This window comes from Ranitomeya imitator, chromosome 5 (genome assembly GCF_032444005.1).
Source record: "Ranitomeya imitator isolate aRanImi1 chromosome 5, aRanImi1.pri, whole genome shotgun sequence".
Lineage (NCBI taxonomy): Eukaryota > Metazoa > Chordata > Amphibia > Anura > Dendrobatidae > Ranitomeya > Ranitomeya imitator.
Genome location: NC_091286.1, coordinates 9,663,734 through 9,681,891, shown reverse-complemented (window position 1 = coordinate 9,681,891; position 18,158 = coordinate 9,663,734). Strand labels below are relative to the sequence as shown.

General features: G+C 47.8%; 1 protein-coding gene across 3 annotated transcripts in view; it reads left to right on the top strand.

Moving 5' to 3' along the window:
- MDGA1 (MAM domain containing glycosylphosphatidylinositol anchor 1) overlaps positions 1-18,158 on the top strand; it is a 404,144-nt gene that overhangs the window by 259,708 nt on the left and 126,278 nt on the right. For 2 of the 3 annotated variants that reach the window (XM_069768296.1, XM_069768295.1), the window contains exons 5-6: positions 801-933; positions 4,060-4,152. In XM_069768296.1, the coding sequence (XP_069624397.1) occupies positions 801-933; positions 4,060-4,152 (226 nt within the window). The remainder of the gene's footprint in view (positions 1-800; positions 934-4,059; positions 4,153-18,158) is intronic. The other variant, XM_069768297.1, reaches the window with a different exon arrangement.

The window sequence follows — 18,158 nt, the reverse complement described above, 5'->3', positions numbered from 1 at the left end:
GCTCAGCAGACAGTATCACACAGGAGAGGATTAGATACACAGCTCAGCAGACAGTATCACACAGGAGAGGATTAGATACACAGCTCAGCAGACAGTATCACACAGGAGAGGATTAGATACACAGCTCAGCAGACAGTATCACACAGGAGAGGATTAGATACACGGCTCAGCAGACAGTATCACACAGGAGAGGATTAGATACACGGCTCAGCAGACAGTATCACACAGGATAGGATTAGATACACGGCTCAGCAGACAGTATCACACAGGATAGGATTAGATACACGGTTCAGCAGTCAGTATCACACAGGAGAGGATTAGATACATGGCTCAGCAGACAGTATCACACAGGATAGGATTAGATACACGGCTCAGCAGACAGTATCACACAGGATAGGATTAGATACACGGCTCAGCAGTCAGTATCACACAGGAGAGGATTAGATACACAGCTCAGCAGACAGTATCACACAGGAGAGGATTAGATACACGGCTCAGCAGACAGTATCACACAGGAGAGGATTAGATACACGGCTCAGCAGTCAGTATCACACAGGAGAGGATTAGATACACGGCTCAGCAGACAGTATCACACAGGAGAGGATTAGATACACGGCTCAGCAGATAGTATCACACAGGAGCGGATTAGATACACGGCTCAGCAGACAGTATCACACAGGAGCAGATTAGATACACGGCTCAGCAGACAGTATCACACATGAAAGGATGCGATACACGGCTCAGCAGACAGTATCACACATGATTAGATTAATATTTCTATTTTTTGCTCTTTTTCTCAGGGTGAAACCAAAGTTTTGAAGTTAAAGAATTTGCGTCCTCAGGATTTTGCCAACTACACGTGTGAGGTGTCCGTGCGGAATGTGTGCGGGATCCCGAATAAGTCCATCACCTTCTGCCTCACTAACAGGACGGGTAAGAGGTGCCGGGAGATGGAGGGGTATAGAGCCCGGGACCGGTCATCTCATCCACATTCACCCCAGGCCGAGATTCCCGGCAGCCCATAAAATATTGGTATTTACTGACCGCAGAGTCCGGCTGGGAACGCTTCGCCGACAGTCAGGAGGATTTATTATCATTTTATGAAGGGTCTGCGAGATTTATATACTGTCCCAAAAAATAAAAAATCAACTGTATCAGCCCCCGCCGGTAGGACGGCGCCGTCCTCTCCCTGTAACCCCCATACTGCGGGTGTATATATATATATATATATATATACTGTATATGTGTGTGACCTCCTGGGGGCACTGGTGCAACCAGCAATGAGCCCCCGTGCTGCGGCTGTATATATATACAGTTGTGCTCAAAAGTTTACTTACCCCGGCAGAATTTTTGCTTTCTTGTCCTTTTTTCAGACAATATGAATGATAAGACCAAAACTTTTCCTCCACTCATGGTTAGTGGTTGGGTGAAGCCATTTATTGTCAGACTACTGTGTTTTCGTGTTTTCTCCTTATAAATCATAATGACAACCCAAAATATCCAACTGACCCTGATGAAAACTTCACATACCCCATTTCTTAATACCGTGTATTGCCCCCTCTAACATCAATGACAGCTTGAAGTCTTTTGTGGTAGTTGTGGATGAGGTTCTTTATTTTCTCAGATAGTAAAGCTGCCCACTCTTCTTGGCATAAAGCCTCCAGTTCCTGTAAATTCCTGGGCTGTCTAGCATGAGCTGCGCGATTGAGCTCTCCCCAGAGAGGCTCAATGATGCTGAGGTCAGGAGACTGAGATGGCCACTCCAGAACCTTCACTTTGTTCTGCTGTAGCCAATGACAGGACAACTTGGCCTTGTGTTTTGGATCGTTGTCATGTTGGAACGTCCAAGTACGTCCCATGTGCAGCTTCCCAGCTGATGATTGCAGATTTGCCTCCAGTATTTGCTGATAACGTGCTGCATTCATCTTTCCTTCAACTTTGACCAAGTTTCCTGTACCTTTGTAGCTCACACATCCCCAAAACATCAGCGATCTCCACCTTCGTGCTTTACAGTAGGAATGGTGTTCCTTTCATCATAGATCTCCAAATATAACGTTTATGGTTGTGGCCAAAAAGTTCAATTTTGGTCTCATCACTGCAAATTACCTTGTTCCAGAAGTTTTGAGGCTTGTCTCTGTGCTGTTTTGCATATTGTAGGCGAGATACTTTGTTGCATTTGCGCAATAATGGCTTTCTTCTGGCGACTCGACCATGCAGTCCATTTTTCTTCAAGTGCCTCCATATTGTGCATCTTGAAACAGTCACACCGCTAGTTTTCAGAGAGTCCAGTATTCCAGCTGATGTTACTTGTGGGTTTTTCTTTGCATCCCGAACAATGTTCCTGGCAGTGGTGGATGACATTTTTGTTAGTCTACCTGACGGTGGTTTTTTTTGTTACAGAGCCCCTGATTTTACATTTGTTAATCACAGTGTGAACGCTGCTGACTGCCATTATCAATTCCTTGGATATCTTTTTGTATCCCTTTCCTGTTTTATACAGTTCAACTACCTTTTCCCGTAGATCCATTGACAATTCTTTTGCTTTCCCCCATGACTCACAATCCAGAAACGTCAGTGGCTGGATGAAAGATGCAAGAGTCTGTCTGGGTCCCAGAAACTCACTCTGCTTTTATGCACACACTGATTACAGGCACACAGGTCACAGGTGAGGATGTTCCCTTTAGTAGCCATTCACACCCATTTGTGTCAACTTCTGTGCATGTTATCAGGCCAAAATCACCAGGGGATGTGAACGTTAGATCAGGGTCATTTGAATGTTTTGGGTTGTCATTATGATTTATAAAGAGAAAGCACAGTAGTCTCACAATAAATGGCTTCACCCAACCACTAACCATGAGTGGAGAAAAAGGTTTGGAGTTATCATTCATATTCTCTGAAAAAAGGCCAAGAAAGCAAAAATTCTACGGGGGGTATGTAAACGTTTGAGCCCAACTGTATATACTGTATATGTGTATGTGACCTCCCGGGGGCAATGGTGCAACCAGTAATGAGCCCCCCAGTAACTGCTCCAGTACTGAAGCCCACCTTACACCCTAGGGCCTTTTCCAGGAAGATACTGTCCCAGGGGTCTCTGGAGTATGGGTGCTAGGAGATGGTGTCCACTACCCTCCTTTCCACGTTACCTTCAGTTCCACATTTTCCACCCCACCAATATGGCTGCCATGGTGGCTCTTACGTGGCGTCATGTGTCCCCTCCCCACCTGTAGCTTCATGTAACGCCGGCTGACAACACATTGAAGCCGGTTTTGCGTCCTTGTTGGTTGTCACACAATGTTCTATAACATTTTTGAAATAAGATCTGAACTGAAGAGAGGACGACTCAGGGGTCTGTAATGTAATGGAGGACAGAGGGGCCCGGCCATGAGTCTGTCTTCCATGAGGTTGTCGGCCATGTGTACAGCCGTTCTCAGTATCGTCTTATTCGACACTTCCGGATTTTGGTTGACATTTTTGGCCGGTGAAGTCTACGGAGAGAGTGAGGAAGGCTGCGACACATTCAGGGACTACAGGATATTTTGTAGCAGAAACTAAGCGAAAACTTTCCAAATCTTCCTCCAACTCTTAAAACTCCTTCAAAACTTTGAGCTTCTGCTCCAAACCCAGTAAGATAAGAAACCTGTGTGGGCGCAGACCTGAGACCTCCGGGACCCCCAGGAAACAGCTGGAGGTTGATCCCCGGGGTAAATATATCTGTCACTGCATCTTATGGGAGGCGATGAGGCTCCTGGTGACTCCCGTCCTCCTCACGTGCCGCCTCAGCGACGCTTCTGGCAATGTCCTGTATGTATAGCTATAGCGCCATCTCAGGCTAGAGTGATGCACACGGGATCTGAGGAGCCCAGGAAGCACATACAACCTCTGCTCACGTGGACCCCGATTCACTATGTGGGGGGTCACAGAGGATGGTACTGCCAGGTAGACAATGGACACCCCTGTCCACAAGTGGCCGGCCGCGCTCGGCAGCAGCACATATACAGTATATATATGACTGAACACCCAGTAAGACGTTGACCACTTATCAGTCCTCTCTCCGTTCAGGAGCAGCTTGGTGGGGACGACCAGGAGGTGACAAAAAGCTGTATAGAAGCAAGAAATCGCTCCAGTCTCCCCTATGGCTCAAAGCAGAGGCCGGTCAGTGTCCTCTGTTTCTTTCTGCATAAGAAGGGGCTCGGATGTGAGTGTGAGTGAAAGTGTGGCTGAATGATTGGGAAACTGAGTGCCTGCTTACAGTGTCATAGTGGGAATGAGTGTGAGTGTATGAGGGATGATGAGTGTGAGTATGAGTGAAAGTGTGGCAGAATGATTGGGAAACTGAGTGGCTGCATTATGGTGTCATAGTGGGAATGAGTGTGAGTGTTTGTATGAGGGAAGATGAGTATGAATGGCTCAATCAGTGGGTGTTTGAGTGAGCAGATAATGAGGTATAGAGGTGAGTATGAGTATATGAGTGAGTATATGAGTGAGTATATGAGTGAGTATAGAGGTGAGTATGAGTATAAGAGTGAGTATAGAGGTGAGTATATGAGTGAGTATAGAGGTGAGTATGAGTATATGAGTATAGAGGTGAGTATATGAGTATATGAATGAGTATAGAGGTGAGTATATGAGTGTGTATAGAGGTGAGTATGAGTATATGAGTGAGTATAGAGGTGAGTATGAGTGAGTATAGAGGTGAGTATATGAGTGTGTATAGAGGTGAGTATGAGTATATGAGTGAGTATAGATGTGAGTATATGAGTGAATATAGAGGTGAGTATGAGTATATGAGTGAGTATACAAGTGAGTATATGAGTGAGTATAGAGGTGAGTATATGAGTGAATATAGAGGTGAGTATGAGTATATGAGTGAGTATAGAGGTGAGTATATGAGTGAATATGGAGGTGAGTATGAGTATATGAGTGAGTATACAAGTGAGTATGAGTATATGAGTGAGAATATGAGTGAGTATAGAGGTGAGTATATGAGTGAGTATAGAGGTGAGTATGAGTATTTGAGTATAGAGGGGAGTATGAATATATGAGTGAGTATAGAGGTGAGTATATGAGTGTGTATAGAGGTGAGTATGAGTATATGAGTGAGTATAGAGGTGAGTATGAGTATATGAGTGAGTATAGAGGTGAGTATGAGTATATGAGTGAATATAAAGGTGAGTATGAGTATATGAGTGAATATAGAGGTGAGTATATGAGTGAGTATAGAGGTGAGTATATGAGTGTGTATAGAGGTGAGTATGAGTATATGAGTGAGTATAGAGGTGAGTATGAGTATATGAGTGAATATAGAGGTGAGTATATGAGTGAGTATAGAGGTGAGTATATGAGTGTGTATAGAGGTGAGTATGAGTATATGTGTGAGTATAGAGGTGAGTTTGAGTATATGAGTGAGTATAGAGGTGAGTATATGAGTGAGTATGAGTATATGAGTGAGTATAGAGGTGAGTATGAGTATATGAGTGAGTATAGAGGTGAGTATGAGTATATGAGTGAATATAGCGGTGAGTATGAGTGAATATAGAGGTGAGTATATGAGTGAGTATGAGTATATGAGTGAGTATAGAGGTGAGTATGAGTGAGTATAGAGGTGAGTATATGAGTGAGTATAGAGGTGAGTATGAGTATATGAGTGAGTATAGAGGTGAGTATGAGTATATGAGTGAGTATAGAGGTGAGTATATGAGTGAATATAGAGGTGAGTATGAGTATATGAGTGAATATAGAGGTGAGTATGAGTTTATGAGTGAGTATAGAGGTGAGTATGAGTATATGAGTGAGTATAGATGTGAGTATGAGTATATGAGTGAATATAGAGGTGAGTATATGAGTGAGTATAGAGGTGAGTATGAGTATATGAGTGGATATAGAGGTGAGTATGAGTATATGAGTGAGTATAGAGGTGAGTATATGAGTGTGTATAGAGGTGAGTATGAGTATGAGTGAGTATAGAGGCGAGTATGAGTATATAAGTGAGTATAGAGGTGAGTATGAGTATATGAGTGAATACAGAGGTGAGTATGAGTATATGAGTGAATATAGAGGTGAGTATATGAGTGAGTATAGAGGTGAGTATATGAGTGTGTATAGAGGTGAGTATGAGTATATGTGTGAGTATAGAGGTGAGTATGAGTATATGAGTGAGTATAGAGGTGAGTATATGAGTGAGTATGAGTATATGAGTGAGTATAGAGGTGAGTATGAGTATATGAGTGAGTATAGAGGTGAGTATGAGTATATGAGTGAATATAGAGGTGAGTATGAGTGAATATAGAGGTGAGTATATGAGTGAGTATGAGTATATGAGTGAGTATAGAGGTGAGTATGAGTGAGTATAGAGGTGGATATAGAGGTGAGTATATGAGTGAGTATAGAGGTGAGTATGAGTATATGAGTGAGTATAGAGGTGAGTATGAGTATATGAGTGAGTATAGATGTGAGTATGAGTATATGAGTGAGTATAGAGGTGAGTATATGAGTGAATATAGAGGTGAGTATGAGTATATGAGTGAATATAGATGTGAGTATGAGTGAGTATAGAGGTGAGTATGAGTATATGAGTGAATATAGAGGTGAGTATATGAGTGTGTATAGAGGTGAGTATGAGTATATGTGTGAGTATAGAGGTGAGTATGAGTATATGAGTGAGTAGAGGTGAGTATATGAGTGAGTGTGAGTATATGAGTGAGTATAGAGGTGAGTATGAGTATATGAGTGAGTATAGAGGTATGAGTATATGAGTGAATATAGAGGTGAGTATGAGTGAATATAGAGGTGAGTATATGAGTGAGTATGAGTATATGAGTGAGTATAGAGGTGAGTGAGTATAGAGGTGAGTATGAGTATATGAGTGAGTATAGAGGTGAGTATGAGTATATGAGTGAATATAGAGGTGAGTATGAGTGAATATAGAGGTGAGTATATGAGTGAGTATGAGTATATGAGTGAGTATAGAGGTGAGTGAGTATATGTGTGAGTATAGAGGTGAGTATGAGTATATGAGTGAGTATAGATGTGAGTATGAGTATATGAGTGAGTATAGAGGTGAGTATATGAGTGAATATAGAGGTGAGTATGAGTATATGAGTGAATATAGAGGTGAGTATATGAGTGAGTATAGAGGTGAGTATAGAGGTGAGTATGAGTGAGTATATGAGTGAGTATAGAGGTGAGTATGAGTAAGTATGTGAGTGAGTATATGAGTGAATGTAGAGGTGAGTATGAATAGATGAGTGAGTATATGAGTGAGTATGGAGGTGAGTATACGAGTGAGTATAGAGGTGAGTATGAGTATATGAGTGAGTATAGAGGTGAGTATATGAGTGAATATAGAGATGAGTATATGAGTGAATATAGAGGTGAGTATATGAGTGAGTATACAGGTGAGTATGAGTATATGAGTATAGACCTTGGTATGAGTTTTTAGTGTGTATATGAGTCTCTGAGTGTGAGTGTATGAACGTGGCCTTTATTAAAGTTTTGCTGCTTAGTCTTTTTGCTGCTTCTAGAATTTCTTGCTCAATAAGAAAACAGACAAGAAATTCCCCATTTGCCATAAATAATGCTGTCTGTAGTGCAGGTGACGTCCTGTCGATATACTGCATTTCCCTTGCTGGGGGTTCACATACTTTTATTTCATGGGGTTGAGGCTGTTATTCTGTTTATTAATAGTAAATCATTGTTACATTTTGCTACAAATAATCCAATAATATAATATCCGGTCTGCTCAGTATTTACGGACATTATATGTTCTATTTCTGCCGCCACAACATTTTATTTTCTTATTTTTTTTATTTTGTTTAATCGTTTTATATAAAAAAATAATGTAATGTCAAAAGCGTAATGTATCTATTGCAGCTGTTTATTCTTTATCGCTACAAACTTTCTAAAGTAAAATATTCAGTGATTTTTTAGTTCATGTATGAATGTAATAAATAATCTAGAAATGATGTGATGAGCGGTGACAGCGCGGCCACATAATCACATCGTATGCGGGGGTATAATATCTATGATATTACATAATGTGCCGTATATCCTGTGGTCGGTGATGACAGCATCCATTATACAGAAATCTCCCCAGGTTCTCTCCAGTCTCCCAATATCCATAGTAATTCACCCACTTACTATTGGCTTCGATGGTCGGAGACGCTGTGTGCGCGGTGCAGTGTATATATATATTCAGCAACAACTGGAGGAAATGGTGGAATTACGGGAATCCCAGGATGTGGACATCAATGATCTCGGCTGCCGTCACTGAGGTCATTAATGGTCGTCTGAGGAAGGTTCTGCCGCTGATTGTAGAAATCACCAGGATTCGCTGCCGGCAGCTCCTGTGTAATCAGCGACCAATGATGTCCCTGATGGAGACAAGTCTGGAGACGCTGCAGCTCCTGTGTAATCAGCGACCAATGATGTCCCCGATGGAGACGCTGCGGCCAGAAGAGCAGATTAGGCTATGTGCACACGTAGGAAATGTGGTGCAGAATTTTCTGCACTAAATCTGCATCTGCAGATTTGATGCAGTTTCTGTGCAATTTCTGTGCAGTTTCTGCGCAGTTTCTGCGCAGTTTCTGCGCAGTTTCTGTGCAGTTTCTGTGCAGCTTCTGTGCAGTTTCTGCGCAGTTTCTATGCAGTTTCTGCGCAGTTTCTGCGCAGTTTCTGTGCAGTTTCTGCGCAGTTTCTATGCAGTTTCTGCGCAGTTTCTGTGCAGTTTCTATGCAGTTTCCGTGCAGTTTCTGTGCAGTTTCTATGCAGTTTCTGCGCAGTTTCTATGCAGTTTCTGCGCAGTTTCTATGCAGTTTCTGCGCAGTTTCCGTGCAGTTTCTGTGCAGTTTCCGTGCAGTTTCTGTGCAGTTTCTATGCAGTTTCTGCGCAGTTTCTATGCAGTTTCTGTGCAGTTTCTATGCAGTTTCTGTGCAGTTTCTGTGCAGTTTCTGTGCAGTTTCTGTGCAGTTTCTGCGCAGTTTCTATGCAGTTTCTGTGCAGTTTCTGTGCACAGTTTCTGTGAAACTGCAGAGAAACTGCACAGAAACTGCATAGAAACTGCATAGAAACTGCGCAGAAACTGCGCAGAAACTGCACAGAAACTGCATAGAAACTGCACAGAACAGAAACTGCACAGAAACTGCATAGAAACTGCACAGAAACTGCATAGAAACTGCGCAGAAACTGCATAGAAACTGCACAGAAACTGCGCAGAAACTGCGCAGAAACTGCGCAGAAACTGCACAGAAACTGCATAGAAACTGCGCAGAAACTGCATAGAAACTGCACAGAAACTGCATAGAAACTGCGCAGAAACTGCGCAGAAACTGCATGGAAACTGCACGGAAACTGTGCAGAAACTGCGCAGAAACTGCGCAGAAACTGGGTGGAAACTGCACGGAAACTGCACGGAAACTGCATAGAAACTGCGCAGAAACTGCACAGAAACTGCACAGAAACTGCATAGAAACTGCATAGAAACTGCACAGAAACTGCATAGAAACTGCATAGATACTGCGCAGAAACTGCGCAGAAACTGCATAGAAACTGCGCAGAAACTGCACAGAAACTGCATAGAAACTGCGCAGAAACTGCGCAGAAACTGCACAGAAACTGCACAGAAACTGCGCAGAAACTGCGCAGAAACTGCATAGAAACTGCATAGAAACTGCACAGAAACTGCACAGAAACTGCATAGAAACTGCACAGAAACTGCACAGAAACTGCACAGAAATTGCGCAGAAACTGCGCAGAAACTGCGCAGAAACTGCGCAGAAACTGCGCAGAAACTGCATAGAAACTGCACAGAAACTGCACAGAAACTGCACAGAAACTGCACAGAAACTGCACAGAAACTGCATAGAAACTGCACAGAAACTGCACAGAAACTGCACAGAAATTGCATAGAAACTGCGCAGAAACTATGCAAAACTATGCAGTTTCTGTGCAGTTTCTATGCAGTTTCTGCGCAGTTTCTGTGCAGTTTCTGTGCAGTTTCTATGCAGTTTCTGTGCAGTTTCTATGCAGTTTCTGCGCAGTTTCTGTGCAGTTTCTGTGCAGTTTCTGTGCAGTTTCTATGCAGTTTCTGTGCAGTTTCTATGCAGTTTCTATGCAGTTTCTGCGCAGTTTCTGTGCAGTTTCTATGCAGTTTCTGTGCAGTTTCTGTGCAGTTTCTATGCAGTTTCTGCGCAGTTTCTGTGCAGTTTCTATGCAGTTTCTGTGCAGTTTCTGTGCAGTTTCTATGCAGTTTCTGTGCAGTTTCTATGCAGTTTCTATGCAGTTTCTGTGCAGTTTCTGCGCAGTTTCTATGCAGTTTCTGTGCAGTTTCTGCGCAGTTTCTATGCAGTTTCTGTGCAGTTTCTGTGCAGTTTCTATGCAGTTTCTGTGAAGTTTCTATGCAGTTTCTGTGTAGTTTCTATGCAGTTTCTGTGCAGTTTCTATGCAGTTTCTGTGAAGTTTCTGTGCAGTACAATGTAAATCAATGTGAACAAAAAAAAGCTGTGCACATGGTCAGAAACATCTGCTGCAGAAACGCTGCAGAACTGCACAAAAGAAGTGACGTGCACTTCTTTGAAATCTGCAGCGTTTCTGTGCAGATTTTTCTGCACCATGTGCACAGCTTTTTTTTGTTCACATTGATTTACATTGTACTGTAAATCACAGTGCAGTTCTGCAGCGTTTCTGCAGCAGAAAAATCTGCAGCAGTTCTGCACCAATTCTGCACTAAATCTGCATCGTGTGCACATACCCTTAGGCTACGCAGGCGGCTGACTGCAGAGCAAGGAACATAAGGTCTGAGACACAGCACAAAAATGTGTCCAAAATTGATCCATTCTGCTAATACTATGGTAGTAGTGATGCGGTAATACTATGGTAGTAGTGGTGCGGTAATACTATGGTAGTAGTGGTGCGGTAATACTATGGTAGTAGTGGTGCGGTAATACTATGGTAGTAGTGGTGCGGTAATACTATGGTAGTAGTGGTGCAGTAATACTATGGTAGTAGTGGTGCGGTAATACTATGGTAGTAGTGGTGCGGTAATACTATGGTAGTAGTGGTGCGGTAATACTATGGTAGTAGTGGTGCGGTAATACTATGGTAGTAGTGGTGCAGTAATACTATGGTAGTAGTGGTGCGGTAATACTATGGTAGTAGTGGTGCGGTAATACTATGGTACATTCAAGAAAAGAGGAGGGGGGGAGAGGGAAGGTTAGGAGCTTGACACGCCGAGACGTGCATCTGTAAACCGTTGCAAATGAATATAGCTGGTGGGTGCCGTACCTGCTGGTGATTTCAGCTGAAGTAGAAAAAAGGAAAAGGGAATATTCAGCACGTCCATCCAGTGTAAGTAAAATATCCAAAATTTATTGAAGCATTTTAAAAAACAATATTAAAAAAGAGAAAGAGAGACTCTCTCTGCCTGACGCGTTTCTGGCGCACCACGGCGCCCTTAGTCATAGTTCCTAGACATAGCTCCTATGACTAAGGGCGCCGTGGTGCGCCAGAAACGCGTCAGGCAGAGATAGTCTCTCTTTCTCTTTTTTAATATTGTTTTTTAAAATGCTTCAATAAATTTTGGATATTTTACTTACACTGGATGGACGTGCTGGATATTCCCTTTTCCTTTTTAATACTATGGTAGTAGTGGTGCGGTATTAGTATTTAGTGCTGGTATAAGTATTAGTACCGTTATATTATTACATCCCTGGGGGGGAATCTGCATTTTCTACACTTTCATTTACTACTTCAGACATGAAGGTGCAGATTCATCATTGTTTTTCTTGCTGATCTTGATGAGCAGATGCTGGGGTCAGAGGTGCCCGATTCAGGGGTCCGCACCTATTAATATCAGGCGCGTCTGACGAGCGTTGTGATCTTGCTCCAGAGAAAAAAATCAGAGATTGGAGTGAGATTTCTGCGTAAAAAACGACACCACTCGTCATCAGACAATCTGTGGCATCATACCACAATTCTGCCAATTTTGGCAGAGTTCAGTGAATCTGGTGAGAGAACGACAAAGTTGAAAACATTTTCCAAGCAAATTACAGCAGAATTATGACGTAAATGCTTTGATAAATCCAAGACAAAGTATCTGTCGCCCTGAACTATCCGTTGTGCTGCGGTGACGACCCCTCCAGTCTCTGCCGGGCTCGGTCTCTGTCTTCTTTGCTGGGCTCATTTTCTGCCTGACTCGGCCTCTGCTTTGCTCGGCCTCTGCTGGGCTCGGTCTCTGCCTGGCTCGGCCTCTGCTTTGCTCGGCCTCTGCTGGGCTCGGTGTCTGCAGGGCTCGGTCTCTGCCTGGCTCGGCCTCTGCTTGGCCTCTGCTTTGCTCGGCCTCTGCTGGGCTCGGCCTCTGCTGGGCTCAGTCTCTGCCTGGCTCGGCCTCTGCTTTGCTCGGCCTCTGCTTTGCTCGGCCTCTGCTGGGCTCGGCCTCTGCTGGGCTCAGTCTCTGCCTGGCTCGGCCTCTGCTTTGCTCGGCCTCTGCTGGGCTCGGCCTCTGCTGGGCTCGGCCTCTGCTGGGCTCAGTCTCTGCCTGGCTCGGCCTCTGATGGGCTCGGTGTCTGCAGGGCTCGGTCTCTGCCTGGCTCGGCCTCTGCTTGGCCTCTGCTTTGCTCGGCCTCTGCTGGGCTCGGCCTCTGCTGGGCTCGGTCTCTGCCTGGCTCGGCCTCTGCTTTGCTCGGCCTCTGCTGGGCTCGGTGTCTGCAGGGCTCGGTCTCTGCCTGGCTCGGCCTCTGCTTGGCCTCTGCTTTGCTCGGCCTCTGCTGGGCTCGGCCTCTGCTGGGCTCAGTCTCTGCCTGGCTCGGCCTCTGCTTTGCTCGGCCTCTGCTTTACTCGGCCTCTGCTGGGCTCGGCCTCTGCTGGGCTCAGTCTCTGCCTGGCTCGGCCTCTGCTTTGCTCGGCCTCTGCTGGGCTCGGCCTCTGCTGGGCTCGGCCTCTGCTGGGCTCAGTCTCTGCCTGGCTCGGCCTCTGCTTTGCTCGGCCTCTGATGGGCTCGGCCTCTGCTGGGCTCGGCCTCTGCTTTGCTCGGCCTCTGCTGGGCTCGGTCTCTGCCTGGCTCGGCCTCTGCTTTGCTCGGCCTCTGCTGGGCTCGGTGTCTGCCAGGTTTGACCTCTGCTGGGCTCAGTCTCTGCCTGGCTCGGCCTCTGCTTTGCTCGGCCTCTGCTGGGCTCGGTCTCTGCCTGGCTCAGCCTCTGCTTTCCTCGGCCTCTGCTGGGCTCGGTCTCTGCCTGGCTCGGCCTCTGCTTTGCTCGGCCTCTGCTGGGCTCGGTCTCTGCCAGGCTTGGCCTCTGCTTTGCTCGACCTCTGCTGGGCTCGGCCTTTGCCTGGCTCGGCCTCTGCTGTGCTCAGTCTCTACTGGGCTCGGTCTCTGCCTGGCTCGGCCTCTGCTTTGCTCGGCCTCTGCTGGGCTCGGCCTCTGCTTTGCTCGGCCTCTGCTGGGCTCGGCCTCTGCTGGGTTCGGCCTCTGCTTTGCTCGGCCTCTGCTGGGCTTGATCTCTGCTGGGCTCGGTCTCTGCCGGGTTTGACCTTTGCTGGGCTCGGTCTCTGCCGGGTTTGACCTCTGCTAGGCTCGGCCTCTGCTTTGCTCGGCCTCTGCTGGGCTCGGCCTCTGCTTTCCTCGGCCTCTGCTGGGCTCGGCCTCTGCTTTCCTCGGCCTCTGCTGGGCTCAGTCTCTGCCTGGCTCGGCCTCTGCTTTGCTCGGCCTCTGCTGGGCTCGGCCTCTGCTGGGCTCGGCCTCTGCTGGGCTCAGTCTCTGCCTGGCTCGGCCTCTGCTTTGCTCGGCCTCTGCTGGGCTCGGCCTCTGCTGGGCTCGGCCTCTGCTTTGCTCGGCCTCTGCTGGGCTCGGTGTCTGCCAGGTTTGACCTCTGCTGGGCTCAGTCTCTGCCTGGCTCGGCCTCTGCTTTGCTCGGCCTCTGCTTTGCTCGGCCTCTGCTGGGCTCGGTCTCTGCCTGGCTCAGCCTCTGCTTTCCTCGGCCTTTGCCTGGCTCGGCCTCTGCTGTGCTCAGTCTCTACTGGGCTCGGTCTCTGCCTGGCTCGGCCTCTGCTTTCCTCGGCCTCTGCTGGGCTCGGCCTCTGCTTTGCTCGGCCTCTGCTGGGCTTGATCTCTGCTGGGCTCGGCCTTTGCCTGGCTCGGCCTCTGCTGTGCTCAGTCTCTACTGGGCTCGGTCTCTGCCTGGCTCGGCCTCTGCTTTGCTCGGCCTGTGCTGGGCTCGGCCTCTGCTTTGCTCGGCCTCTGCTGGGCTCGGCCTCTGCTTTGCTCGGCCTCTGCTGGGCTCGGCCTCTGCTGGGTTCGGCCTCTGCTTTGCTCGGCCTCTGCTGGGCTTGATCTCTGCTGGGCTCGGCCTCTGCTTTCCTCGGCCTCTGCTGGGCTCGGCCTCTGCCTGGCTTGGCCTCTGCTTTCCTCGGCCTCTGCTGGGCTCGGCCTCTGCCTGGCTTGGCCTCTGCTTTGCTCGGCCTCTGCTGGGCTCGGCCTCTGCCTGGCTTGGCTTCTGCTTTGCTCGGCCTCTGCTGGGCTCGGCCTCTGCCTGGCTCGGCCTCTGCTTTGCTCGGCCTCTGCTGGGCTCGGCCTCTGCTTTCCTCGGCCTCTGCTGGGCTCGGCCTCTGCTTTCCTCGGCCTCTGCTGGGCTCGGCCTCTGCCTGGCTTGGCCTCTGCTTTCCTCGGCCTCTGCTGGGCTCGGCCTCTGCCTGGCTTGGCCTCTGCTTTGCTCGGCCTCTGCTGGGCTCGGCCTCTGCTGGGCTTGATCTCTGCTGGGCTCGGTCTCTGCCGGGTTTGACCTTTGCTGGGCTCGGTCTCTGCCGGGTTTGACCTCTGCTTTGCTCGGCCTCTGCTAGGCTCGGCCTCTGCCTGGCTCGGCCTCTGCTTTGCTCGGCCTCTGCTGGGCTCGGCCTCTGCCTGGTTCACTCTCATCTCCATATTTCGTGCTCAGATTCTTACGAACTTATCAGGATTTTCTTGGCACGTGGGGGGAAGCTTCATGCAGATGTTCTGATCCGGCAGAGCAATGCGCCGCCGTCTGCGCTCCGCAGTCCCTACAGCTTTGTGCTATGGAGCTGGATCCGATCCGTGTGCCGCCATATGGTGCATCCATACGGATCCTCCTCCCTAGAATCTGGGAATCAGAAGCAACAGGGGGCTTAGCGGGACCCCCGCACTGCTGGATCAGGCCGACGAACACTGGGAAGCGTAAAACCACCTTCTCACTGGTGAATTTTTATTTTTTGAGCCACCACACTGATTTTTCTTTCCTTTTTTTCCGCCGTCTTTCGAGCCTTTCTAGTGTCTGGGTTTCCGGACAGCAGTGATATCACCGGCGCTATTGATCGCCAGGTTATTGATCCTCCTGGGAGACGGAGAAGAAGGCGATCCCTGTGTCTCAATCAACCTCCCCTCCCCCGCCCTCCACCGGAGGATCTGAAGAATCAGCGACTAATGAAGCGCCTTATTACCGGGACCCCATTAAACTGTCACTTGTACTTAGCGGCCAACGCCGCGCCACCCGGGGACAGAGCAAAGTGCGCTGCCGCCTGACAGAGGCCATTACCCCGAGCGCGCGGTTATTGGCAGGCGGCACAAATACAGGATCGGCTTCTGGGGGCGGCGTGGGGGGCACGGAGCGAGGGGTGTTCATAAACACTGCAAAACGTGACTGGGGCCTCAGGACCGAGGACAAATCGGTGAAATATCAAGCTACGGACGGCAGGGAGCAATAACGATCTGGCGCCATCACCGCCGCGCAGCCGACGTCCCGTCATTGTTTTATTATCACCAGATTCTTATATTAAACGTGGAACCATGAAATACGATGAGACATTACAAAACTATGTAACAGAAGGGGGCTGGCTGAGAAAATGAAGTCCGCCGGCGTCAGCAAGGACACGAAAGCCTTCAGGGGGCATTTTGTTTTATTAAATACACGTATTTTGGGCTAAGAATCATTTTTTGCTTTTGTCGTTCATTACAAAGGTGTCACTTTTTGGATTTCACAAGCTCTTTGTCTCCCTGCACATTGCTAATGATGTAACTGAGGATCTGTCAGTGAGCTCTTTTTAAGGAGAGTTTTGTAAGGCTTTTATCTGCTTTTGTGTAGGCTGACCTCTGAAAGTTTATCTGAACTTTAATGTGTTCCCTGGTTTTAAATCACAATGGAAGAGATTCAAACAAGAGATACAAACTCTCCATCAGAAAAAGCTCGCTGACGGACCCTCAGTTACATCATTCTGCAGTCAGACACGGTGAACGGAAGCAAAGAGCCTGTTAAAGCCAAACGTGGCCACATTACAATTGAAAAAAAAGATATATTTAGCACAAAATACATTCATTTAAAGGTTTTTTTCCAAAATCATAATGTGGTCTTATAATAATGTACATCTCCTCCAGGTTCAACTCATCCTCTAGTTACTTGTGGAAATGGCTGTGGTGTGTGCTGAAACTAAGGGGAGCAATGTGCTGCAAGATGGGACTGCATACATTGGGCTGAGAGGAGAGATATACTGCAGGATGGGGCTCTGTATGGAGGGGCTGAGAGGATATAATGCTGGATGGGGCTCTGTATAGAGGGGCTGAGAAGATATACTGCAGGATGGGGCTCTGTATAGAGGGGCTGAGAGGATATACTGCAGGATGGGGCTCTGTATAGAGGGGCTGAGAAGATATACTGCAGGATGGGGCTCTGTATGGAGGGGCTGAGAGGATATACTGCAGGATGGGGCTCTGTATGGAGGGGCTGAGAGGATATAATGCTGGATGGGGCTCTGTATGGAGGGGCTGAGAGGATATACTGCAGGATGGGGCTCTGTATGGAGGGGCTGAGAGGATATACTGCAGGATGGGGCTCTGTATGGAGGGGCTGAGAGGATATAATGCTGGATGGGGCTCTCTATAGAGGGACTGAGAGGATATACTGCAGGATGGGGCTCTGTATAGAGGGGCTGAGAAGATATACTGCAGGATGGGGCTCTGTATAGAGGGGCTGAGAAGATATACTGCTGGATGGGGCTCTGTATAAAGAGGCTGAGAGGAGATACTGCAGGATGGGGCTCTGTATAGAGGGGCTGAGAGGATATACTGCAGGATGGGGCTCTGTATAGAGGGGCTGAGAGGATATACTGCAGGATGGGGCTCTCTATGGAGAACTTGAGAGGATATAATGCTGGATGGGGCTCTCTATAGAGGACCTGAGAGGATATACTGCAGGATGGGGCTCTCTATGGAGGGACTGAGAGGATATACTGCAGGATGGGGCTCTGTATAGAGAGGGTGAGAGGATATAATGCTGGATGGGGCTCCGTATAGAAGGGCTGAGAGGATATACTGCAGGATGGGGCTCTCTACGGAGGACTTGAGAGGATATAATGCTGGATGGGGCTCTCTATAGGGGACCTGAGAAGATATACTGCAGGATGGGGCTCTGTATAGAGAGGCTGAGAGGATATACTGCAGGATGGGGCTCTCTACGGAGGACTTGAGAAGATATAATGCTGGATGGGGCTCTCTATAGGGGACCTGAGAGGATATACTGCAGGATGGGGCTCTCTATGGAGGGGCTGAGAGGATATACTGCAGGATGGGGCTCTGTATAGAGGGGCTGAGAAGATATAATGCTGGATGGGGCTCTCTATAGAGGGACTGAGAGGATATACTGCAGGATGGGGCTCTGTATAGAGGGGCTGAGAAGATATACTGCAGGATGGGGCTCTGTATAGAGAGGCTGAGAGGATATAATGCTGGATGGGGCTCTGTATAGAGGGGCTGAGAGGATATACTGCAGGATGGGGCTCTCTACGGAGGACTTGAGAGGATATAATACTGGATGGGGCTCTCTATAGAGGACCTGAGAGGATATACTGCAGGATGGGGCTCTCTATGGAGGGGCTGAGAGGATATACTGCAGGATGGGGCTCTGTATAGAGGGGCTGAGAAGATATAATGCTGGATGGGGCTCTCTATAGAGGGGCTGAGAGGATATACTGCAGGATGGGGCTCTGTATAGAGGGGCTGAGAGGATATACTGCAGGATGGGGCTCTGTATAGAGGACCTGAGAGGATATACTGCAGGATGGGGCTCTGTATAGAGGGGCTGAGAGGATATAATGCTGGATGGGGCTCTGTATAGAGGACCTGAGAGGATATACTGCAGGATGGGGCTCTTTATAGAGGGGCCGAG